At 43.6% G+C, this 24,545-nt stretch overlaps 2 protein-coding genes across 7 annotated transcripts; both read left to right on the forward strand.

Moving 5' to 3' along the window:
- Positions 1–703: 703 nt before the first annotated feature.
- Positions 704–18,640, forward strand: tbc1d9 (TBC1 domain family, member 9 (with GRAM domain)). 4 transcript variants are annotated; one of them, XM_047334089.1, is made up of 21 exons: positions 704–1,450; positions 6,233–6,343; positions 7,985–8,103; positions 8,651–8,879; positions 9,683–9,944; positions 10,506–10,713; positions 10,870–11,076; positions 11,207–11,371; positions 11,680–11,830; positions 12,707–12,921; positions 13,032–13,149; positions 13,279–13,564; positions 13,705–13,834; positions 14,148–14,246; positions 14,518–14,586; positions 14,860–15,106; positions 15,212–15,277; positions 15,654–15,737; positions 15,885–15,953; positions 16,484–16,587; positions 16,693–18,640. In XM_047334089.1, exons 1-21 carry the CDS (start codon positions 1,330–1,332, stop codon positions 17,500–17,502), a joined length of 3,870 nt encoding a protein of 1,289 aa, XP_047190045.1. In that variant the 5' UTR covers positions 704–1,329; the 3' UTR covers positions 17,503–18,640. The 4 variants fall into 4 exon arrangements, with proteins under 4 accessions (XP_047190045.1, XP_047190044.1, XP_047190046.1 ...); XM_047334088.1 differs by having other exon boundaries at positions 705–1,450; positions 15,651–15,737; XM_047334090.1 differs by having other exon boundaries at positions 705–1,450; positions 14,860–15,100.
- A 2,513-nt stretch (positions 18,641–21,153) lies between these two features.
- ucp1 (uncoupling protein 1) lies at positions 21,154–24,512 on the forward strand. Of its 3 annotated transcripts, none has more exons than XM_035635991.2 (7): positions 21,154–21,314; positions 21,563–21,699; positions 21,983–22,181; positions 22,939–23,136; positions 23,256–23,357; positions 23,709–23,889; positions 24,021–24,512. In XM_035635991.2, the coding sequence occupies exons 2-7, from the start codon at positions 21,574–21,576 to the stop codon at positions 24,133–24,135; spliced, it is 921 nt and encodes a 306-aa protein (XP_035491884.1). In that variant the 5' UTR covers positions 21,154–21,314; positions 21,563–21,573; the 3' UTR covers positions 24,136–24,512. The 3 variants fall into 3 exon arrangements, with proteins under 3 accessions (XP_035491884.1, XP_035491885.1, XP_035491886.1); XM_035635992.2 differs by having other exon boundaries at positions 21,176–21,314; positions 21,566–21,699; XM_035635993.2 differs by lacking the exon at positions 21,154–21,314 and having other exon boundaries at positions 21,567–21,699; positions 21,940–22,181.
- Positions 24,513–24,545: the final 33 nt, after the last annotated feature.

Here is a 24,545-nt window from a genome sequence, read left to right on the forward strand (position 1 = left end):
CAGTTATTTGAGTTATTCGTTTGCACCGGCTCTCCTGCAAATGGGTCCTTGTGATTTAAACAGATTTGCTAATTGTTTCCAATCGTTGACCAATTTGGGTCCTTTTTTCTGGTCCCCGTAGTCCTTTTTCATTTTTGTTAGTTATGTTGTTTATCTGTGCGAGAGACCTCTCGTACCCCGCTGTCACCATCTCACGTCGTGTATTATTATTATTATTATTATTACACGTTGCACACACAGTTCTTCCAGAATCGGGCACTGGCTCGGAACCGGCCCTTCAACTGCCTTGGTGGGGTATCTGTGGTCAGTTTCTGCGACTCAGAGTTCAACTGGGGGGGGGGGGGGGGGGGGCGAGCTCACTTCTGCCCCCGGGGGCCCGTGTTGCAGGTTGTTGTGGCCCTGTTACTGTTATTGGAAATACTCAGATAGATAGATATTCATGTTCACGACTTACATCACAGCCCTTTACTCAACGTGTCAGGGACCTTTGATTACTGCTCATTAATAAGAAAACGACAGTCCAGATATTTTTGTGAACAGCAGCCGCCAATAATAATAATAATAATAATAATAATAATAATAATAATAATAATAAATTTCATTTATAGAGCTAAAAGCTATCTCAAAGTCATCACTAACACACACACACACACACACACGCAAAATAATGATAAGGTACAGAGAACGTGAATAATCTTCATATTGAAACTCATTTATTCATTGTCCTTCCTCACGTGCGTCCGCCTCCTGCTCGCTCACGTCTCGCGATGGCCAGCCCGTGACGCGCTGCGCTCTTTATTTGGAGGAGGAGGAGGAGGAGGAGGTGGAGGAGCGCAGCGTTACTGTCGGGCGAACATCGGAGGTGTCGTCGTCGCAGCAGCAGCAGCAGCAGCAGCAGCAGCCGCCGCCGCCGCCGCGACGCCCTGAGGACCAGCGTCAACTGTTCATCTCGATCGGCGCTGAGGCGGATTTTGCGCCACGGCGCCGTCGCACCTGCCTCGGGAGCGAATGGACAACAAAGACTGATCCCGGCGCCGCGCCGCGCGCCAGCGGAACGCCGAGCCAGGCTGCGCGAGAGAAAACAGCAACCCGCAGAGACGTCCGTCCATGTAACAGCCAAGGGACCGTTTGTGTGCGCACGATTCTCCTTCTCCTTTGCCTCCAGGACGTCCACAGACTGCAGGCCGGTCCTCGGCGATCCGCAGGTTTAATTATAGCAACGCGCGCGTCTTCCCTTTGGCTCCGACCTCCGATTGGCTGACGGCGTCTTCAGGCGCCAGCGTCAACGACCCCTTGTTCCAACGACACACAATACAAACAAGGAGAATCATGTGGGTCAGTCCCGAAGACGTGTTGCTGGCGGGCGCGTTGTGGATCACCGAGAGAGCGAACCCCTACTTCATCCTGCAGAAGCGGAAGGGCCACGGGGATGGAGGCGGAGGGCTGGCGGGTGAGTCCTGGCTGTTACACTGCGATGGATCCATGGGATTTGTGTGTGTGTGTGTGTGTGTGTGTGTGTGAAGAAACACATGGATGGATGGATGACATGAGGAGGGTCACGTGACCAATCAGCTGTGCCAGGTGGCGTTTCATCTGAATTTGTCTTTTTTTTTTTTTTTCAATTATTGATTTATTCACAGTGTCACTCAGCCTGCTGTCAAAAAAAAAACAACCTTTGACCTGAATAACTGATGCTAAACAAAATCCCTACAGGGGCAAAGTGCAGCAGCACATTATCTACTGTCTGATCGTACACAGCTGCTCCAGGGATGAGGTCACGTCGTGGTTGTGTGGGCCATACTTTGGCTTAAATGGCTTATTTCTGTCTGCAAGGCAAATTAGATTTACGCAAACAGTAACAGTGCTTTCACTTGTGCAGCAGCTGCCTGTGGCCTCAACAACAGTGAATCTATTTGACCACCAAGCAGCAGAGACATGTTCTGTCTGCTCGCTGCTGGTGCTGAATCATTCTCCCTCTTCCTCCTCTCACTCCTCCTCCTCCTCCTCCCTCTTCCTTATTCCATCCAAAATGGGTCAAACAGCAGCAGCAGCAGCAGCAGGGGAGAGGAGCAGGAAGAGGGACAGGTTGTGGAAATGTCTGGCCAAGGTTCACGTCGTAACACTTCTGCCGCCCCTGTTTATTTTTTTATGTTATGAAATTTGCTTCATTCCTCGACTCCAGCTGTTTGGAGTTGATCACAAAGTGTGTCACCTCCTCAAGATCAACAGACGCGATACCATGATGTATTATGGCACGTGAAAATCTTAAGCAGATATTTGTTCCGGTCGTCACGGTTGCATTTAAATCTGATCTCTGTTCAGTTTAAAAAAAAGATTTTCAATTACTGTTTAAGTCCTTATGGGCTGAAACTATGATGCATTTCACTAGATGAAGCAGGAAATATAGAGAAACAAACAAACATAATTTTGTGTCTCTGAATTTTGTGTTTAATTCATTTTATTTTATTTTTATATTCATGTCGCAAGCCGACACATTCATCTCTCTAACCTGGAAGTTAGGAACGAAAAATATCCCAAAAATCATTTATTCATTGACATTATAACCAGATGGAAATATCAGTTTTCTTAATAATCCAATGAACTAAATATCTGACGAAAGAATGTACCACAACAAATTGATGATGCAATATATTTTTAAATTCAGCCAAGCAATGGTTGCCAATAAAACGGCCAGAGTTATGAAAGGAGAAACTCACATGTATGTATGTATGTATGTATATATGTAAACATATGGCAAATTTTCTCTGATGGTATAAGTTTCTATCAGTTCATAGTGTGTATTGTCATATCTTCTAGCCTCAGTATGACAGATGACGACAAGTTGATGGTCAGATCTAGAATTGACGTACAACTGAACACAATGATACAACGATACTGATTATTCAATCCTCTTCGAATCCCATAATTTTAACAAGCCACACTCTGCCCTGCAGTCTCCTGTTTCCCAGTATTTGCTGTGTTTCTTTCTCTGCCAACACAAATGACGTGTGAAGTGGACTGGTGCTATATGGGATGATGTCATCATTGTTATGTAAATGTTGAGCTTGCTGACTTGGACTGTGTGCCAGTTGGTGCTCGGCGCACTGTGGCACTGGCACCGTCCTCGAGCAGTTATCCCGGGGGGGGGGGGGGGGGAGCCGTCGGCAGCACCCCCGGGACGGAGCGTTTGTACAGAGCTTTAGGGACAAATCTGGATATATTCTACTCAACAAGTCTTTGGCTCCAATGTCAGAGCCGGCATGGGGCCAGTGAGGGCTGATGGAAAATGGCAAATGTGTGTTTGCTTTGATGATTCACCACCTTTTGAAAAAAAAGTATATTTTAGGCTTCTGAAAACTGTAACAACGTAAAAGGGAACAGGATTCGTAGCCTGCCGTCAAGCCCAAAAGACTGGGAAACCACTGGTTTACAGTCAAACAATGCACAATAAATACTCAATGCTGCAAATACAGTTCTGCGCCTAAGCAGTTATGTGTTCAACGTCATTTGCATCATGTCTTAAAATGGACTGACTACCAGCCTCTGATCTTACAGTATAACCGAAGCATTGGGACAAGCACAACTGGAGGGACACGTTAAGGGAAGTCTCACTTCCAGGTATCAGTTGTCTTTCAGAGAGGATGCTTAATAAAAAAATAAAAAAAGCGGTCATTAACGGTTTATCGCACCGTTAATGAACTCAGAATCAGGCCATCGTGTCACTGGTTACAAAACATGACACAATAGTGCTTGTATCATAAAGTTACACAGTAATGAGAGTCGGAGTACAGCGCTGGGTAACACAATCTGCACTGTATGTTTGTCTGGAAGTGTTTTCATGTCAAACAGATACTGACCCTGTTCTTTGTAGGCCGCACGGTGATGTCGCACTTTATGGTTGGCGATTTAACGCCAGCTCACATAGAAATAGTGAGAAGCAGAACAATGTAACTAGTAAGTGGATGCAGTGAAACTTGCAGGTGATGTTTATGATCCAGGCTTGCCGCAGGATTTCTGTTATTAGATACAGTATTGATTTTAAGTCTTTACTGTGCCCAATGCAGACACCCTACACCATCAACGCTCCCCCTTACGCTGTTTTGTCTTTTCTTTTTTATACAAGAGAATATAAACAATAGAAAATGACTGGCTTAGTTCTTTTTGTGAAAAAAAACTCATGTTTCAATTAGAGGTGATTTGGTCTCGCTCTAACAAAAGGGAGCTCTCTGTTGCCTTCACAAAGCTTCACATGATTTCGTGGCTCACTCTGTTCAGGAGGAGGTTGCTCACTTTGAGGAATTTTCCAGCCCCGCAGAAATAATAAGCAGAACATGCACCTTTGCGGCGGCGTGCTGTCTTTTTGCTTTGAGGTCGTTTACCCGCTCATTCAGTTTGTGGAAGGAAGTTGTCACTGTGCAAAGCAGAGGTGTGAGTTGGATGAGGCTGTCACGTGGACTTTGGTTTGGCCAGTTAATGCTGCACGGGCATGTGATGTCCAGGGTTTCATAAACCTTCGCCCCTGCAATGGAGCCACATATTAAAAAAAGTCTCTCTCTTAAACGTAGACACAGGCAAACTGCTGCCAAAACGCCTGAATATGCAAAGACATGAACAGAAACCGGCTTTTCTTCGGTCTGTTGTTGCTTTTGGCTGGTATCAGTCTGACACGAGGGGGGGAAGGGTGGATGTCAAGTGGTCTTACACCTTCGGTGGTCTCCCTTCTTGTGTGTAACCTGCGAGTTTCCTGCGTTAAACCTCAGCTCATATGTCGTACAGTGGGATGAACCAGTCATCACGACGCACACAGTGTACAACTACGGTCCAAATTTGTTGCTCACCACAAGACTTTCAAGAAAGAACAGCAGATACTCGCGTTCGCCGTGTCACTCGGGTATGTTCAGGTTCTGTTTAAACGCCAAGTGGTTAACACTCGTCCATGTGCGAGCAACTGTGGCATTTTTTCGCTTAAGACTGTTCATGACCTTGTGATCAAAGAGGAAGTTGTGCTCACGCTCACAGCTGGTGTCTGTTTGTCACAGTCGGATAAAATCCAACTGTCACGCTGCATTTTGTCATTAGTTTCAGTGCAATTAAGACTGCAGTCAACTACAGCTGATTACCCTGTGTGTGTGTGTGTGTGTGTGTGTGTGTGTGTGTGTGTGTGTGTGTGTGTGTGTGTGTGTGTGTGTGTGTGTGTGTGTGTGTGTGTGTGTGTGTGTGTGTGTGTGTGTGTGTGTGTGTGTGTGTGTGTGTGTGTGTGTGTGTGTGTGTGTGTGTGTGTGTGTGTGTGTGTGTGTGTGTGTGTGAGGAACTACCACGGAGGCCCTTCCATCAGATTCTCTTGATGGAAGGTTGGTTAGTCCAAGTCACAATGATATACAGTTCTTCCAATATCATATCTGTCTTTTCTCCAGACTTGCTTTCTTTATCGTTGAAAATAGAAACAAGAATGCGGCTCAACTTCCCTCCCTTGTCCTCTCTCTCACCTCCTCCCCGTCTCTACTACGTGACTCATTCTGTGTTTGCTGAAGCTGCTGAACAAAAATAGCTTGTCTCTCGTGGCGGTTGAACAACAAACCTAAACTGAACCAGCGTGGAATATTGTCACCTTCGGACTGAGAAACACTGACATCTGTTGAGCCTTGACATGCATCATTGTAACCGGAAGGGTATAAATCCTCTGCAACAGATTATTTCAGTACATTCCTTCTCTCATGGGGACGTTTATCTTTTATCACCTGCTCAGCTCGTCCGACAGCTTAACTCTCTATATTTATTGCCTGGCTTATTTTTTTTCCACGTCCACAAATGCGACACTATCATGACAAACTAACCCAGGATCACACATCCTGTAAACAAAGGCATTCAATGTAGAGCAGTGACATTCAGGCCGCAGGATGTTTTTTTCATTTACACTCAAATCGTACGCCACATTAACTCGTGGGTTTCCCCTTTGACAAGGCATAACTAAACGATCAGAAAGTTAATGCCCTTAATTTGTCATCCATCTCACATGGTCACTCATGTTTGTGACATGTCTGTGGGGACTGTCGTTTCACAGCTCAATAAATGTCAATCTGTAGCGCGAAGGTTTCTTTTTTTATTGCTCTGGGACGGACACAATGGGATCTTTTTGTCGTACTTGTGAATGGACTGTCTGTACTCTGTCTGTCTGTGTGTGTTTGCCTCTCACTCTTTAGTAATATTTTTTTCTGCGTTTCTTATATTGTAGGTTTGCTGGTTGGGACCCTGGACGTCGTCCTGGACTCGAGCGCTCGAATGGCTCCATATAGGATCCTCTACCAGACTCCTGACTCTTTAGTTTACTGGATCATTGCTCATGGTATGCACATTTGAACTCCTTTATTGAAAACATGGCTATTTGGATTTTAGTTGGTTGATTCAGGGACTAAAGGGGATTTTATCCTCTCATTTCAGTGATACAGGTATGAGTTAGTCCAGCATTGTCCCCTCTGTAATTTCACCCCCTGCCCATCCGTCCTCTCGTCTCGGTACGACACATGATGTTCTAACATCCTGCAGTTTCCCAGGCCAGCTGCCCACATGCCAAGCATTACATCACGCCCCAGTGGTTTTAAAGGGCATGATTACAAGAAGGGGTGCAAAGATCGATGCTCAAATACGCGTGTCGTGGAGCTGATGTTTTTCAGTGAATCACTTGAGTGTTTCATTATGATTTCATGTCATCTGCAGGTGTTTACAAAAATGTCATTTGCACATTCTCTATATGCAAACCATCAGTTGCTATCTCCATTGTTTGAGCAACAGTCCAAAAACCCAGAGATATTCATTTTAGTATCATGGAAAACCAAGATATTCAGCAAATTGACACAACTGAGAGGCTAAAACCATTGAATTTTGGGCATTTCTTTTTTAGTTGACGTAAACTGATCATCAAAATTGTTACTGATTAATTTTCACACTGACTAATCAGTTAATCCACTATACAAATACTGAAAAATAAATAAGGGGACATTGCATTTGCTTTGGATCAGCCTGAATATACAATATTTTCAGATCTGCTTAAGCTGAAAACCTCAAAAAAGAAAAAACTAAATTGAAATCCATTATTCGATGAATATTATCTTCTGTGTTACAATTTGGGTGTGAACTCCTTTATTTATTTATTGCATGTATAAAAAGCATAATATTCGTGGTCTCTATCTGAAATGGAGGCCTACTACAGGCTTGCCCGGCATTGGCTCCCCTCCCCTCCCAGTTCTTACTTCTGCAGCCCAGAGCGAGCAGAGTGTGGAGCAGTCTGGCAGACGTAGCTAATGCAGCGAATGTGCTCTCACTGAAGGGCTGTTTGCAGCTGTGTTGAGGGATGATGATCCACACTGGCAGCCATTATGGCAATGAAATTGCCCTTTTGCCACAAAAAAACCTCAACCATTACTGACAAACAACAAAACGGCCATTCTACCGGTGCCGTTTGAACGTAAAATGGAAGATATGCAAGACATGCACAGCTCCCAAATTGTTGTGTTGTTCAGCTATTGGGCTGCAACGAAGGATCTCTTTCCCTATCTGGTATTCCTTCAAAGATTTTCTGATTAACCGATCATCTTTCCAGTCTTTCTTTAAATATCTGAAAATGGTGAAAAGCGCCTGTCGTCATTTGCCATAGTTCAAGGATATTTCTTGTTTTTTTTTCGATCCATAGATTGAATTCCAAAGATACAGTTTACAAATCATAAAAGACCGATACCAATAATTGTTCACCACAGGAAAGCTTGAATTTCGAGCAAATTTTCCTTAAAAATAGATTTTTTTCTTTCTGACTACTAACTAAAGGATACATTTACTGATAATTACAGCTCAAATCTGCTTCCTACATTTTAAGAGACATAATAAGACTTCGTGGCACAACACTCTGATTATCATTTCGGAAACACTACACCTCCTGTGAACTCGCTGCCTGAGTGCTCTGACTCCCTCCTCATTCCTCCCTCCTCTGCAGGAACCTCCCGTAAGGAGATCACCGAGCACTGGGAGTGGCTGGAACACAACATGCTGCAGACGCTCTCCATCTTTGAGAACGAGAATGACATTACCACCTTTGTCAAAGGGAAAGTCCAGGTAATTTAAAAACTTTTAGTTTTATGTTTCGAGATTATGGATGAAAAAATATCTTTTATTAGTTGGTCTCGGTGTGAAGCATGCACATCCAAATAAGTTTTACAGGTGATGGATCACACAACTGTACTAACAGACATCTACTCCTGTTATTACCAAAGAGCAAAACAAGCCTCTTACAGCAAATACTCATAAACACATCTTCCATTATGCACGTCATTGTGACCTGCTTGGTTAATAGTCACACAACTAACTTCCAGAGAGGACCAATTGCAGCATTGCTGATACTTTCTTCAGGCACATAAATGCTGATATAAAGGAAAAAAATATTATACAGGTTATATATATATAAATGTTGAATCTAATACATCACAAAAAAAATCTCTAGAATAAACAACATTAGTTTCATCAATTGTTTAAGAAGGAAACAAAGCGCATGTTAATGGTGACCTGTCCAATTTTGACAAACAGAAAATGCTGCATAGTCGTGTAAAAAAACGCCCGTAGCTCATTTCATTCTTTCATCCTTTTGCTTTACATCTCGCCGCAGGGCATCATTGCCGAGTACAACAAGAACCACGACGTCAAAGAGGACGACGACACGGACAAGTTCAAGGAGGCCAGCGCCAAGTTTGGCAAGATGTTCGGGATGCCGGAAGAGGAGAAGTTGGTCAACTATTACTCGTGCAGCTACTGGAAGGGCAAGGTGCCTCGGCAGGGATGGCTGTACCTCAGCATCAACCACCTCTGCTTCTACTCCTACTTGCTGGGAAAAGAAGGTTGGATTATAGACCCTGTCATGTTTCACACAGAGGCAGCACAGAGGTGCAGTGGTTAGCGATCATCAATTTTTTTGCACCTCCTATTGCTCACAGCTATTTCTGTTTGATAGATTTTTTTGTTATGAGTAACCTCAAAGCATTAGAATAAGAGATTCATCTTGTTTCATAAATGTATTAGAATTGAAAGTTCACATGAAACAATGTTCTGTGTTTGTTGCCTTTTGATATGTTTGCATTTATTAATAGCTCATTCAATATCTAAATATGTGAAGAAATCTAATTTTCGAGGCTATACGTGCATGATACCTTTTAATAATTACACGTCGGTGCAGTTAGCCATTACCAAAACTACACTAGAGCTGCAACAGTTAATCGATTAGTAAATTAATCTCCAACTATTTTGAAAATTGATTAATCAGTTCTACCAGTAGTAGAGATTCTCTGATTTCAACTTCTTAAATGTGAGTGTTTTCTGGTTTCTTTGTTCCTCTACAACAGTGAACTAAATATCTGTGGTGTGTGGACAAAACAAAACATCATCTCTGGGTTTGGGGAAACTGACATTTTATGGAACAAACAACTAATCGATTAATCGGGAAAATAATCGACAGATTAATCGATTATGAAAATAATCGTTAGTTGCAGCCCTAAACTGCACCATCCATATTTATGTTTGCTTCTCAAGGGAAAGCCTTTTCCAAGTCTTCAGCCATATCCAGAATACTTGCCTAGGGCACTGATTTGTCTTATCGTAATCATACACACTGATATATCCATCTTGACGTCTCTCTCTCTGTTAGTCAAACTGGTGGTGCGTTGGGCAGACATGACCCAGCTGGAGAAGAGCGCCACCCTTCTGCTGCCTGACGCGATCAAGGTGAACACCCGCAGCAATGAGCACGTCTTCTCCGTGTTCCTCAACATCAGCGAGACGTTCAAGCTGGCCGAGCAGCTGGCCAACATCGCCATGCGCCAGCTCCTGGACAACAAAGGCTTCGAGCAGGACCGCTCCCTGCCCAAGCTCAAGAAGAAGTCGCCCAAGAAGGTGTCGGCGCTCAAGAGGTGAGAAAGAACTGATGCAGAGCAGGCACACTCGGGCTCATCGATGATAAATGATGTTTATGAATGTTTACGTCTTGCTGTCAATTGAACTGTAATCGTGTAGTAGTTGGTTATCCAGGATTCTTCAGGATGGAGAGTGAAAGTGCTGCGAGTTGCATTACAGTCATGTGTAGGGAAAATAAAAGGATGTTGAATTTTTGAACTCCCATTTTGGAATGGCCTCGAGACCCCAGATTTGTTTGGTCAGCACATTTTATGTAAGCATGAGTTGGTTTCGCTGCAGTGCACAATTATATCAGTCTATTTGCTACTGTTGGATGGTTGATCTTACATAACACAACATTACATAGATCCAGTCATTCATCCAAACTGTATAACATCAGGAAATGAAACTATGTAATTCCAACAGCATTAGAGTAAGTAGTTTGAGTTCACCTTTTTGCTTGTCGAAGCGTTATAATTATATTAATGATTCAATGTTTGCGACTTTTTCAGCCTCAAACCAAGCTGTCACTTGATTTATTTACAAAAGTCGTCTAAAGAGGAGTCTGCATCTTTCAGGGATCTGGATGCGAGAGCTAAGAGTGAGCGTTACCGGGCGCTCTTCCGTCTGCCCAAAGACGAAAAACTGGATGGACACACAGACTGCACCCTGTGGACCCCCTTTAACAAGATGCACATCTTGGGACAGATGTTTGTTTCCACCAACTACATCTGCTTCACCAGCAAGGAAGAGACCCTGTGTAGCCTCATCATCCCCCTGCGCGAGGTGAGTCGGCCTGTCCAAATATGTCACGGAGTTGTCAACACCACTTAAAGAAAACGCACAATTTTTTTTAAAATAAAATTTAAAAATAAAATTTTTTTAATTTTTTTTTAATTTCATGGTGACTGAGTTTGTGAATGTTTACCCGTCCTCCTCCAGGTGACCATCGTGGAGAAAGCAGACAGCTCCAACGTGCTGCCCAGCCCGCTGTCCATCAGTACAAAGAATCGCAAGACCTTTCTGTTCGCGAACCTGAAGGACCGGGACTTCCTGGTGCAGAGGATCTCTGACTTTCTGCAGCAGACCACCTCCAAGATCTACCTGGAGAGTGAACTCACGGGCAGCCTGAGCAGCTCCGACGACGAGGTAGGAATCATTGACTTTTATATCCTAAATATCGTTGTTGTTTTTTTGATTTTTTTTTTTTTACATTGGTAGTTTCATTTGACCGAATAAAAGCTCTGGGAAATAATTGAATGGCACATGTCCGCTCCAGGTCTACTCCCAGCAAGGATCCCTGCTTTCCAGCAGCCCACAGAACAGTGTAGGTTCAGAGGGGGAGCGAACATTTAACCTCAATGACAGCAGTGTGCCCACAGCTACACAAGCCCTCATGACCATGTACCGCCGCCGGTCGCCTGAGGAGTTCAACCCCAAGCTGGTGAGTTCAGTTTCAATTTGTCAAATACAAAAACAAAAAAGCAATTTATCTTGTCAAGCGTGGTACAGAACAGAGAAATGCCTTTATCCAATACTGCTCTGAGCCTACTATATATTCTGCTTCCGTTTAAGCCTATTTGTAGTCTTGTATTCTAAGTTATTAACATAACCTGTATTGTAGAATACAGAAATCAATCTGTTTTTGAAATATATTGAATATTTATATATTGAAACTGGATGACACTGCTGGAATATAAAAAGGTTACAGTACTTCAGCATCTCATGAAATTCTTTGCCCTCCCCTCTCAGGCGAAAGAGTTCATGAAAGAGCAGGCGTGGAAGAACCACTCTGCCGAGTACGGACAGGGAGTGTGCATGTACCGCACCGAGAAGACCAAGGAGCTGGTCCTCAAGGGGATTCCTGAGAGCATGAGGGGGGATCTCTGGCTGCTGTTCTCTGGTGAGGAAATGATGAGCTTCTATCGCATTCATACCGATAAGAATGTGGCCACCTGCGCGTCCCGGACCTCCTCCGAACGTGGTGAGAGAGTGATCGGATCTTAAATGCGCCCCGGGTGGTTCTCGGGTGCGTCCACGCCTTTATTTAAAGCCGCCCACTTGTGACTGGATCCCCTGAGAGCTCTCGACAGGGCCTCGATAACACATAATCAGATGTGCACACGCTCCACACTTACCTGTTTACAGGCACAGTCATGTGCTACTGTACGCACCAGCTGCGGCTTGTACTCACTCTTGTCAGGTTACAAATGCCCTCCAGTGACCCACCTAGAGTTTACTCTGCTTGTTGCCATGGCCGCATCATGTTAACCCAGGTCACACTCAAAGTGGGCAAATGAGTTTTCCTCACACTAATTTCTAAGTGGGGAAAAAAAAGATAGATATTTACAAAGCTTATTTGAAACATTCTTTGTTGTCTTCATTCTAGACCAAAGGTTGTAAAAACCGGTTTGGTGGGAGGTCGTTCTGGGACATGTTCCAATTAGGGCGTGTGCTGACGTTTGTCTGTGCTCAATAGAACCTGGAACCTCTTTTATATCTGGAACACGGACTAATGTGAAACGATCTGCTCCGAGTTTTGGATTCCAAAACTGGATTCCGTGGGTTTTGATGGGAGAGATTTTACACTGACGCAGCTATCAAACGTTAAAATCGTGTGTGTGTGTGTGTGTGTGTGTGTGTGTGTGTGTGTGTGTGTGTGTGTGTGTGTGTGTGTGTGTGTGTGTGTGTGTGTGTGTGTGTGTGTGTGTGTGTGTGTGTGTGTGTGTGTGTGTGTGTGTGTGTGTGTGTGTGTGTGTGTGTGTGTGTGTGTTCGTAGGCGCGATCAACGAGATGGCCACTCACCCCGGCTACTACGAAGACCTGGTGGAGAAGTCGATGGGCAAGTACAACCTGGCGACAGAGGAGATCGAGAGGGACCTGCACCGCTCTCTACCCGAGCACCCGGCCTTTCAGAACGAGATGGGCATCGCGGCCCTCCGGAGGGTCCTCACCGCCTACGCGTTCAGGAATCCCAATATTGGATACTGTCAGGTACGCACACTCTTGTTTGTGTTTCTACGAAGTGGAGTGGCGGAAAGCTGGCAGTGCTTGACGATACATTGTTTTTTTCCGGGGGGATCTTCTCTGTCTCGACTGCACAGGCCATGAATATTGTGACGTCAGTGTTGCTGCTCTACGCCAAAGAGGAGGAGGCTTTTTGGCTGCTTGTAGCGCTGTGTGAGAGGATGCTGCCCGACTACTACAACACTAGAGTTGTAGGTCAGTATGAGCTTTTTCCCCGTATTCCTTCTTTTGTGTGGTGTTCATGTCGTGTTATTTTAATTTGATGTTTTTCAATGCAATCAAAGGATTTTAATGTTGTTTGAAAATCACCTTTGCTCCCCCCAGGGGCTCTTGTCGACCAGGGCGTGTTCGAGGAGCTCGCCCGGGAGTACGTGCCGCAGCTGTACGACTGCATGCAGGACCTCGGAGTCATCTCCACAATTTCTCTGTCCTGGTTCCTCACGCTCTTCCTGTCCGTCATGCCGTTTGAGAGCGCGGTGGTGGTGGTGGACTGCTTCTTCTACGATGGCATCAAGGTCATTTTTCAGCTGGCGCTCTCCGTGCTGCACGCCAACATCGACCACCTGCTCGGCTGCAAGGACGATGGCGAGGCCATGACTGTACTAGGCAGGTGAGGATCCATTTCATACGGTCGGAACACAAATCTTCTATTTCACCTTTTGTGACATAACTTCTTTTACAATCATGAAAGATCTCTTGATAATGTCGGTACTAAATACTGTATCTTCACCAATTGTTTGTGTACTGTAGGTACTTGGACAGTGTGACCAATAAGGACAGCACTCTACCCCCCATCCCCCACCTGCACTCCTTACTGACAGACAACGGAGAACCACATCCAGAGGTCGACATCTTCAAACTGGTCCGCAGCTCCTACGAGGTATTTGACCCTGGTCGATGAACACGGTTCTGATTTTGGTTTGAGACGCACAGATGTAATTTTTATTTAGTCCCTCCCACATGTTTGTTGGATTCATGATTACAAGTCTTTGACTCTTTCTAAAATTCTAATGTTTTTCATCTATTTTTCTCTCTCATGGAAGCTGTAATGTGACAGCATTTAAAAGAATATAGTGTGTTTTCAGTTTATATGATTTTAAACTCTTAGGTTTTCTGTGTCTCATCTCACAGTCAACATGTATCTTTACCTTCATCTCTCCCGCTCTCTGTTTCTCCCTCTGCCTTCCCATCAGAAATTTGGCTCCATCCGTGCGGATGCGATTGAACAGATGCGTTTCAAACAGAGACTGAGGGTCATCCAAACCATTGAAGATACAACTAAACGCAACGTGGTAAGGACGTCCAAGTGCTGGGATTGGGTGTAAATGATCCGGAAACTGTACATGTACATTTACCAGAGTCCTTTTGCTCAACCCTGTCGAGCCAAGAGCATAATAGTAAACCGGAAACACACCAAGTCTCTTTTTTTTGCGCAGGTCATATTCGATTTCAGTTTCGAACTAGAAAGAACCACATTCAGGTCATTATTAGATACTCTGCTCCTCATGAACACCTGATGTCATTCTCTATGTTCTATTTTTACTCAATTTGATTATGTTTCAGGTCAGAACTATTGTAACAGAGACCGCCTTCAGTATTGATGAGTTGGAGGAACTCTACGTGCTCTTTAAGGTGAGTTATAGTTCACACAGAGACTAATTGAACCGTATCACCTTTTCTGCACCTCCAGCTTCCACTTACAGTCCTGTCTCCGTGCTAGGGCTGAAATATAGACAGTAAATCATATTGTCGTTTGGTCTCTACAGACAAACAAATAATTGTGCCCTGGAGTTATAATTGGTTTCCTTTGGTACAGCTATTCTTGTCATGGCTGTCGTGTTCTCTTTTTTTTTTTAAATTTCACATGATCTCATCCAGTTTTTAACCCCGTCGTCCTCTCTACAGGCGGAGCACCTGACCAGCTGTTACTGGGGCGGCAGCAGCAACCCCACAGAGCGCCACGACCCCAGCCTGCCCTACCTGGAGCAGTACCGCATCGACGTGGAGCAGTTCAAGGGCCTGTTCAACCTGCTGTTCCCCTGGGCCAACGGAGCCCACTCGGACCCCCTGGCCGTGCGCTTCTTCCGTCTCCTTGACCACAACGGCGATGCTCTCATCAACTTCAGGGAGTTCATCAGCGGCCTGGGTACATGTGTGTTTCCATGGAAATGTACTTTGCGACGATTCCGATCTAAGAAGATGGATCTCCTCTGCGCACAGCTCTTCTCTAAAGCTGTTTTTTTGTGTTGTGTTGTAGGTGTTCTGTGTCACGGGGACCTCATCGAGAAGCTGAAGCTCTTCTACAAGATGCACGTCTTACCCGGTGAGTCTGCGTGTGCATCGATGCCGTTCAGTGATGTCGGAAAGTTGTCTTTAGGGAAACCACAGAAGATTTGTGTGGAGCAGGATAATTAGCTGTTCAGAAAAGAGGTGGCTCAATGGAAATTGTCGGTGAGAGAGAAATTGTGACACTCACCTCACTGGGTAAACAACTTTCTATGGTTTCCTCTTGTCATTTCACAGGAAATGGCTGTATTAGTGGAAAAGTTGTCTTTTTATAGTGTTATTGATCCCAGAACTATAATAAACGTAATTGATTCCAAAGCAACTAAGATGCATTTTAATGAAATTGAAATAACAAGAATACTGTTCACATGCTGTTCTCACAATCCAAGATTAATATCCTTTTCTCCCAGAAGTCACTCGTGAACAGGAGGAGCCTGACTCTGCCTTTGAAGCCACTCAGTACTTCTTTGAAGACATAACTCCAGACATGTCAATAGGTGAGAAGCTGAGATGAACTGTTTTTTTCTGCGGGAATCAAATTTGTGTTGGCATCCTTTTGATTTTTCACATAGTGCAGGTTAAGGAAAATTATGTAATATGACCACAACATGTTGATCTCGTTCGCTTCCTCCTTCTATGATCAGGTCATGACTCAAAGTGCAGAAGTGAGAAGGATGACGGCTTCGTCAGAGTTACATTTAAGACTGAGAAGGGTAAGCAACATGGCTAAATTGATTACAATCTACTGAAAATATGCCCTTAATCCTGTTGGGTGAAATGAGCAGCTGGATGTTTGAGCTAACTCATTTGTCAAAGTGCTCATGTGTGAAATAGTCCTGACTAGGAATTTGTAAAATCTTTGCTCTTCATACCAAGTTTTGTGTTGGATCAAAATGGTAAATGGACTGAATGAAGCTATTTATTCTCATCATCCATCTGAGAAAAGGGCTTAAGTTCGTTCAGGACGCAAAACAACTTGTTTGTTCATCCACCATGTGGATGCACATGGTGGATGAACATAAATAAGTACGTATTTTGAAAAACGAAAAGTTTACATATACCAATGAGAAAGGAAAAAATATATATGTTCAGAATTACTCATTAGAAGACTTTAGTGTAATTTATATAGTGATATTTTCTTTTATTGCAGACATGGGTGGCATGGTCATCTTTAAATAAAATTTAGAAAAGAAATAATAATTTAAGCTTGTGATGAAAATACATGTCACCTTATTTTTTACAGTCAAGAAACTGAACAATCCTGATTACCGGGACTACCTGAAACTGTGGAACCAGGAGAGCAAGCCTAAACTACAAAACACAAAAGACCTCCCCAAGCTGAATCAGGTGGGACCCCCCCCCCGCTACTAGTTTTATAAGAAACAGTATGTTTGTAAGAAACCCTGAATAATCTGGCGTTGAGTCTAAAGGTCCCTATGTTCTTTTCTTCAGAGCCAGTTCATCGAGCTTTGCAAGACCCTCTACAGTATGTTCAGCGAGGATGTTGCCGAACAGGAGCTCTATCACGCCACGGCCACGGTCACCAGTTTGCTGCTGGAAATGGGAGAGGTGGGAAAGCTGTTCTCCTCCGCCCCCGGTAGAAAGGACCACAACATGGAGGGTAACTCCGAGCGGAGCACGTGTACGAGAGACTCCGAGGATCCCGAATCCACCCAGGAGGCCGGGCTTGACGGCGTGCTCCCGCAGCGGGACGACGGAGGCACTTTTGTCCACGCATGCCTGGAGGACAAGCCGAGCCCCCGCGAGGAGGGGAGAGGGGACGGAGGGAGCGAGCGGCTGCCGCCAATGCAAGACATCAAGCTGGAGGACTCGTCTCCCAAGGACACAGGCACATCCTCTGCCATGCTCATCTCAGATGATGAAACCAAAGATGACACGTCAATGTCATCTTACTCGGTGCTCAGCGCCGGCTCCCACGAGCTGGACGAGAAGCTCCAGTGCGAGGACATCGCAGAAGACACGGTGCTGGTGCGCAGCGGCGACGACGGCGGCGAGGCGATCGACCGCCCTTGTGGCGGCGGGCCCCTCGACAGAGCTCTGCCCCACAGCTCCAGCATTGACAAAGACTGGGCCATCACGTTCGAGCAGTTCCTGGCCTCGGTTCTCACCGAGCAGGCGCTCGTACATTACTTCGAGAAGCCAGTGGAGGTGGCGGCTCGCATAACCAACGCCAAGAATGTGCGTAAAGTCGGGCGCGCCCTGCTGTCGACGAGTGACTATGAGATCTCACTATCCGGCTGAAGTTCTAACAAGAGATTTCACACAAAAAGACTTGTTTTAAAAGGGATACGCTGTTAAATGTGTCTCAGTGAGTTTTAGCTGAGAGCGAAGGTAAATGTGTATGATAGTTGAATGAATGTGACCAAAAACTGCTCTCAGCAATGTATTTTCCCAGATGTGAAAGACTTTTATTATAACAATCACTGGATCCTGTCCAGAGGGAACAGGACGTTACTGTTTAAAGGTTTGCTCAGATTAAATCAGTGTGTACATGTAGTAGCTGTACTTTATAAGACATTACGCGTAGGTGTTAATATTGTAATCTGTAGTACTCTTAGGCTATGTAGATGTAAATATCCACAGATACAGTCCAGTTTCAAACTGGGATATCGATAGTCTACAGTGCGTACGATCACCTAACATTAAATGACATCAAACTGTTGCTCCCTTACTTAACAAATTTATTTGCTGCTAATCAAGTCTTTTTTTTTTTTTACTATTTCACCATAGATGATATATGAAAAAAAAGCAAAATGAAGCTGTGAAAATTCAATGTTGGAGTGAATTTTCATGCGTTATCTTGCAAACTCTCTTTAGCTCGTCATTACTTTAATGCAATGGGTCACTTTGTTAGAAACTACTCACGCGCGAGCAAACACATACCTATAACTCCCTGCATATTCACTTCCCAAAAGAATGTTCCCTGTAGTTGCTCCAGTTTTTTCCCCCCATATAATAATAATGGTGATGGAAATGGCACAAACGATAATTCAACCACAGTTTTGTCCAAAATGTTTTGATGTTTCAGGGAATCAAAGGAATGCAATTGTTCTGAGAAAAGATGATTACACTAAGAAAAAGCTTTTGAATGAGGACCCTGCACTTTCTTTCTGTTTACAATAATGTGATCTACTCGTATGTGTTCGCTTGCCTTTTGCCTCGCAATTGTCGTCTGCACTCCCAACTAAAATGTTGCTCCTTCAGTTTTCTATTTTGTAACATATTTTTTTTACCCTTTTTGATCTGTATTTTTTTTTTTTTTTTTTTTTACATTGTTTTTATGTGAATAGTTTTTATTTTACATTGCCATGTGTTACTCTGGATTCAGATGCATTGTGTATCACTCTATTTAATTAAAATTTAATTTTGATTGATTCAATGCTGCACAGTGATATGACCTCCTTCTCATTTTAATTGACCTTATCGAATTCAGTGCCACTACGAAGGAGGGCAGCGCAGTGTCACTGCCATCTGGTGGAAGCGAATATCCATTTCCCAAAGTTCCAAAGAATATTAGCAACAATAAAATAATAGTGCTATCATTTGTTCTTTTTAACAGAGTTTTAAAATTTCTTATTTATTTCTACCAAATCCATCAGTACTTTAACTTTTGAAACTTAAGGCCCTTTTGCTGATAATAACTTATCATTCTTTTTTTTTTTTTACTTAAGTAAAACATCTGAAATGCGTCTTCCACCACCCATCTTGTAAAACTTTGGTGTTAATACAACATATCTTGTTCTGTGCAGTCCCAAAATAATCTGAAGGACCTGAGACACGGCCATCTGCTCCAATTAAAACTAAGAAAATAAAACCTACTGGAAATAATGAATTTGTCAGGTACAGTTTGTTTTCCTCTTACTTTGAGCCAACTCTGGCCCAAAACACTGCACATTCCTAAAAATGATGATACTATTAACTGGAGCAGAAGACGGTGTTAGGATCACTTCATGACAGCAAGTACAGCGACGTGAACCTTCGACACAACTGTATTCAACCTGGGACAACTGTATTCAACCTGGGTTGGTTGCAGGGCCTCTCGTTCGCTCTCTCTGTGGACCAAACACATTGGGGTTGTGCCTCAGGTCGACCAATCACAGCACAGTGAGCTCACTCACGACAGGGATTCTCAGCAAATCAGAGGCGTCCCTGCTCACGCACATGGAAAACTATCAATCATTAATCAGTCAGGAACAGTGTAAACCGGGACCCCGTGTTGCTTACTCTTTCAGCTCAAATAACAGAGTTGTGTTGTTCTCAAGGAAACCCTAAACTCAGGTTTGACCACATCTGATAAATTATGAAATATATGGCAATTACATTGCTGGGAAGGACATCATGGAAACTTTTTGAAAATGTCACTTGTCATTTCCTTTCATCACTGCCAGATGTAGTCATGTAGGTCCTGCCACCATGGAACAATCTGTGTAGAAACATTCATATAAAACTAAGACTTAAAAGCAATAAATAGTAGAAACATTCCTCTAATACTAAACAAAATGCTAGGTTAGTACTGCAGCTCTAAATCTGTCAGAATTTTAGTACATAACAATATAAATGAAAGGCTTGAGGGGACAATAAGAAGCTCTAGAGCTGCTTCTATTATATTTTGTGCTCTCATTTTGCAAAATTTAAAAATGTTTATTATTGTCATTGAAATAAATATATGTTACACACAGTAGACACAGTCTCAGGAGCAACCCTGCCATAAATCCTGCCTTCGTGATAATTATTAATGGATGTATTTCTAATAGTCTTTCTAATAGTTTGCAGCATATTCTCAAAAACAATTTCCAGTAGGATTTAGGGTCCGTCCCATTTCCCCTCACATGGCCCTACCCCTCTGTTCTTCCACTCCACCTGACCAACCTACGTTCGAAGGGCTGTTTGAAGTGGTTTGAAGGGGCAGATAACATCTACCCCTTGATCTTCAAAAAAGGAATGGGATACCCTACCCTACACAAAAAAACGTGCAAAACGCAGGGGTATGGCCAAGGGGCCAAATGGAGGAAATGGGACAGACCCTTATTGTATTGAATCACACTACATCTTCTTTGCAAAATCAAATTTTCCCACAATCCCCTACATACTTTAAGGTTGGATTCAGGGCAAGGTATTATGCAACAGTCACCACTGCTGCCAGACTGCTGAGGCAAACAGTGTGATGCAAAGTTCGTATTTGTTTCATAATGACCTTTGGCCACCAGTTCACGTCACTCACTATCCCACCTTTCTTCCCCCTGAGCGTATTCTCCTTAAAATCTGTGTCCACTTTCACACAAAAAGTGTCCGACTGTGCCTGTTAATTAGAAATCATAAATGAACTGTAGCATATAACTGGGAATATATGAACACATGGGCACGTACTGCATGATACAACAGCTATACTGCAAGAGTTCAAGCTTTTTGGCTGATAAGTCAACTGAGCAGACGATGTCATTTAGCCAATCAGCTGCAAACTCTGTCCCTGTCATTCACACATGTGCTCTGTCATCGGCAGCGTGGAGACAAACCGCGAATGAACCTGACTGATAATGTTTTATCATGACTGTTGTTGAGAGCAGCCACTCATCATCTAAGTCAGTGGCAGACACAGGGCAGAAGGAAAATCTGCAGATATATAAACATCGAACACAACGCAAATGTGAACCTCAATATTTTTTGTAAGCAAGAACATAACATTTTGAAATGTTCATGATGGGGAATATACCACAGTCTGGACGAAAACATGCAGATTTTAGCTGCAGTCACAGAATGGGGAGGCAAAATAGTTGTTTTTCTGAAAAGGGCCTGCACTGTGGGGTAATTTGAACATTGACTTTCTGACAGTCAGTGGACTTTGATTTGCCCTGGGTTCACAGCAGCCTACAGTAACGCCTCTCTGTGGCTGTCATAAAAAAAAGGACTGCCAGAAAATATATAAATAGAGCGCAAAAGATGTTTCACTCATTTTTGTGGAGGGAGGCCCTTCATGGATTATAATCTGGCCCGTCAAATACTGCAACTGTAGCAAAACAACCAAGGATCAAAGGGAGCCTTAACTTTTAGACAATGTAAGTTTGTTTTTAAATTGTCATCTTTAATCTCCTTAATCTGTAACTTTTGGCTTTTTAAATATACAATCTCTCAGTATATAATACAATATATGAGGTTAAACAGAATCCAACAACTGACTGGACTTTGCATGTCGGTCTCTGTGCGTACCACCAGCAGGAAACATGGAGTATATAATACAATATATGAGGTTAAACAGAATCCCACAACTGACTGGACTTTGCATGTGTGTCTCTGTGCTTACCAGCAGCAGGAAACATGGTGGGACTTAAACCCTCGGATGTTCCTCCCCCACTGGGGGTGAAGATGGCGAGTGCGGGGGCCGCAGCCTGTATTGCCGACATTGTCACATTTCCTCTGGACACAGCCAAAGTCAGACTACAGGTACCTGCTCAGTAACACTGACAAAGAAAATGAAATAAATCATTAATCTCTGCTTTCAAAGGACTTCATTCACATTTACATAAATGTAGCAGATATCACGTTGCAAAGATGATCTTCAGCTACGTACAGTGTGATGTTGGCTACTATTGACCGACCAGCTTGTCTCTTAACTTTGACCACCTCAATATCCCTGAATTATTGACCCTTGTGTAGCCACACACTGCACTATTTTGTCTGAAGGTTTCTCTTGGTTTTTGGCATTGAGTACAACCCGTGACCCCAGATTCAGGGAGAGAAGAAAGCCATGGAGGGGATCCGTTACCGAGGGGTGTTTGGCACAATCAGCACCATGATCCGAACGGAGGGGCCCAAGTCTTTGTACAACGGGCTGGTAGCTGGTCTGCAGAGGCAAGTGTGCTTCGCCTCCATCAGAATCGGCCTCTACGACAATGTCAGAGATTTCTACACAGGGGGAGCAGACAGTAAGTTCTTTCAAAGTGCCAGTCAAAAGAAAAATTTCAGTTGGGAACAAAAAAAACCTTTGTTGAAACATGCAAGTGGAGTCAATTTCAGTTGTACAGCCCAACATCACACGACCATGTGGCCTCAAGGGGCTCTATATGTAAAACATACACAATACAACACCCTTGCATCATTAAATCCTCTTAAAAAATAGGAAGAAAACAATCAGACAGAGGTAAAAAGTGAGAAACGTGAGGAAGAGCAATAGTGAAAGGATCCGTCCTCTTCCTCTAGTGCAGGCAGATGTGCCACAGCTGTTGTTTGTACAATAAAGAGAAGTAACTGCAGCAGAAGTCTTATATTGAGATTCAACTATAATTCAAAATATACTAAAGTGTATTGAGTTTCAGGCAAAGTGTATGAAGACCTAGGGGTATGATAGAGAATTAAGATTTTTTTTTCCTATAGATAACAGATAACAGCCAGAAGCTCCCAGTTTTACCAAAGTAAAAGTATCATCACCATTATTCATTGTTGGGTAGTTTTATCCGTCTCGAATCTTCCTTGTATGATCTGATCATATATTTTACACATAAAATCCTTATACAATACTTAATAATCTGTAAATTAAATGTAGTGGCGTTAAAATGGCAACAACTTCCTCCTGAATGTCCTGGAGGAAAAGTCTAAAGTATTGCATAAAAGTGAAATACTCTGTATTGAGTAAATGTACTTGAAACAGTCAACCAGAGGTTGTTCTCTCCTGCTCTTCTCCAGACCCAGGTGTGCTGGTGCGAATCCTGGCCGGCTGCACCACAGGTGCCATGGCGGTGTCCTTTGCACAGCCCACCGACGTGGTCAAGGTTCGATTCCAAGCCCAGATGAATCTAGACGGAGTTGCTCGCCGCTACACTGGCACCATTCAGGCCTACAAACACATCTTTCAGAATGAGGGCATGCGTGGACTATGGAAAGGTGAACCTTGGAGAAAATACATGCATTACATTGTCTGAATTCTCTTGGGTCTAATCTGTCATGGAAAATAAGACCCAGAATTGAGAATGATTAATAAAATGACTTTCTGTCTTCTTTAGGCACATTACCCAACATCACTAGAAATGCACTGGTCAACTGCACAGAGCTGGTTACATACGACCTGATCAAGGAGGCCATCCTTAGACATAACCTGATGTCAGGTGAGAGAGCTTACGCATGTCTGTATGTGTGTGTATGAGCCACAGTGAAACACACTGTACATGCATACACAACACCATCCCAGGGAGACAGCTGATTGGGCAGAAATCCACACACCCTCTCACCCCTTCGGCTCCTCCACAGCTGATAACAGCACACATGCTGGTACAGGACACTGTGTTTTTTTTCCCTCCAGTGCTGTAAATACATTTGTTCATAAGACATTTATCTCTATCGTTTACACCCCCCCCCTCACATTACATAATCCGCTGACAACACTTTCTATACTCCTTAGAAAAACAGACCGGTTGCAGCCATTTTTCACCGCTTGGTTCACGACCTTTTCTCCACAGACAATCTGCCTTGCCACTTTGTGTCTGCGTTTGGCGCCGGCTTTGTTACCACGGTGATTGCCTCCCCGGTGGACGTGGTGAAGACCAGATACATGAACTCGCCACCGGGCCAGTACAAGAGTGCCATCAACTGCGCATGGACCATGATGACTAAAGAGGGGCCGACAGCTTTCTACAAAGGGTGAGCTCCCTCTCTCTCTCTCTCTCTCTCTCTCTGTCTCTGTGTGACCCCAGAGGAAAATATCTGTAACTGAGGTCAGTTCATTATGAAAGATACAAATATTTACTTGTCTTGTTTTTGTTTTTTTGTAGATTTGTTCCCTCATTTCTGAGGTTGGGATCATGGAATGTTGTGATGTTTGTCTCATTCGAGCAAATCAAGAGAGCCATGATGGTCACCAAGAAGAGGATGGAGGACCCAAACTGAGATTAGCATTTCAAAGTTGGGCTGAGAGACCTGAAGCACCACCGAATGATGAAATCTATTGATATACATTGTGTGGTGACAACGAAGACAATCCTTTTGCTGAAGAAAGGACTAGTGGACGATCTACCTTGTATTTGACTGTTATGTTGAACTTTAAGTTCTCCTTTTATAATTTGTCATGATGAGCCCGATCCAAATATTGTGGGAGCGAACGATATGAGCACAAGCTTGAAATGACCTCCTTTGGTCAGCTGAGTTTGCACTTTAAGGGATCTGTCAATCTTAATCTGCCAGTTAGACATTTGAGGCAGCTTAAACCGGTGCACGTTTATATTAAAAATAATACCGGTGCCATAATAAAATGTAAAACATCTTTATGAAAGTTCTAAATATATTTCATTTGTTTTACA

Source organism: Scophthalmus maximus, chromosome 8, assembly GCF_022379125.1.
Source record: "Scophthalmus maximus strain ysfricsl-2021 chromosome 8, ASM2237912v1, whole genome shotgun sequence".
Taxonomy (NCBI): Eukaryota; Metazoa; Chordata; class Actinopteri; order Pleuronectiformes; family Scophthalmidae; genus Scophthalmus; species Scophthalmus maximus.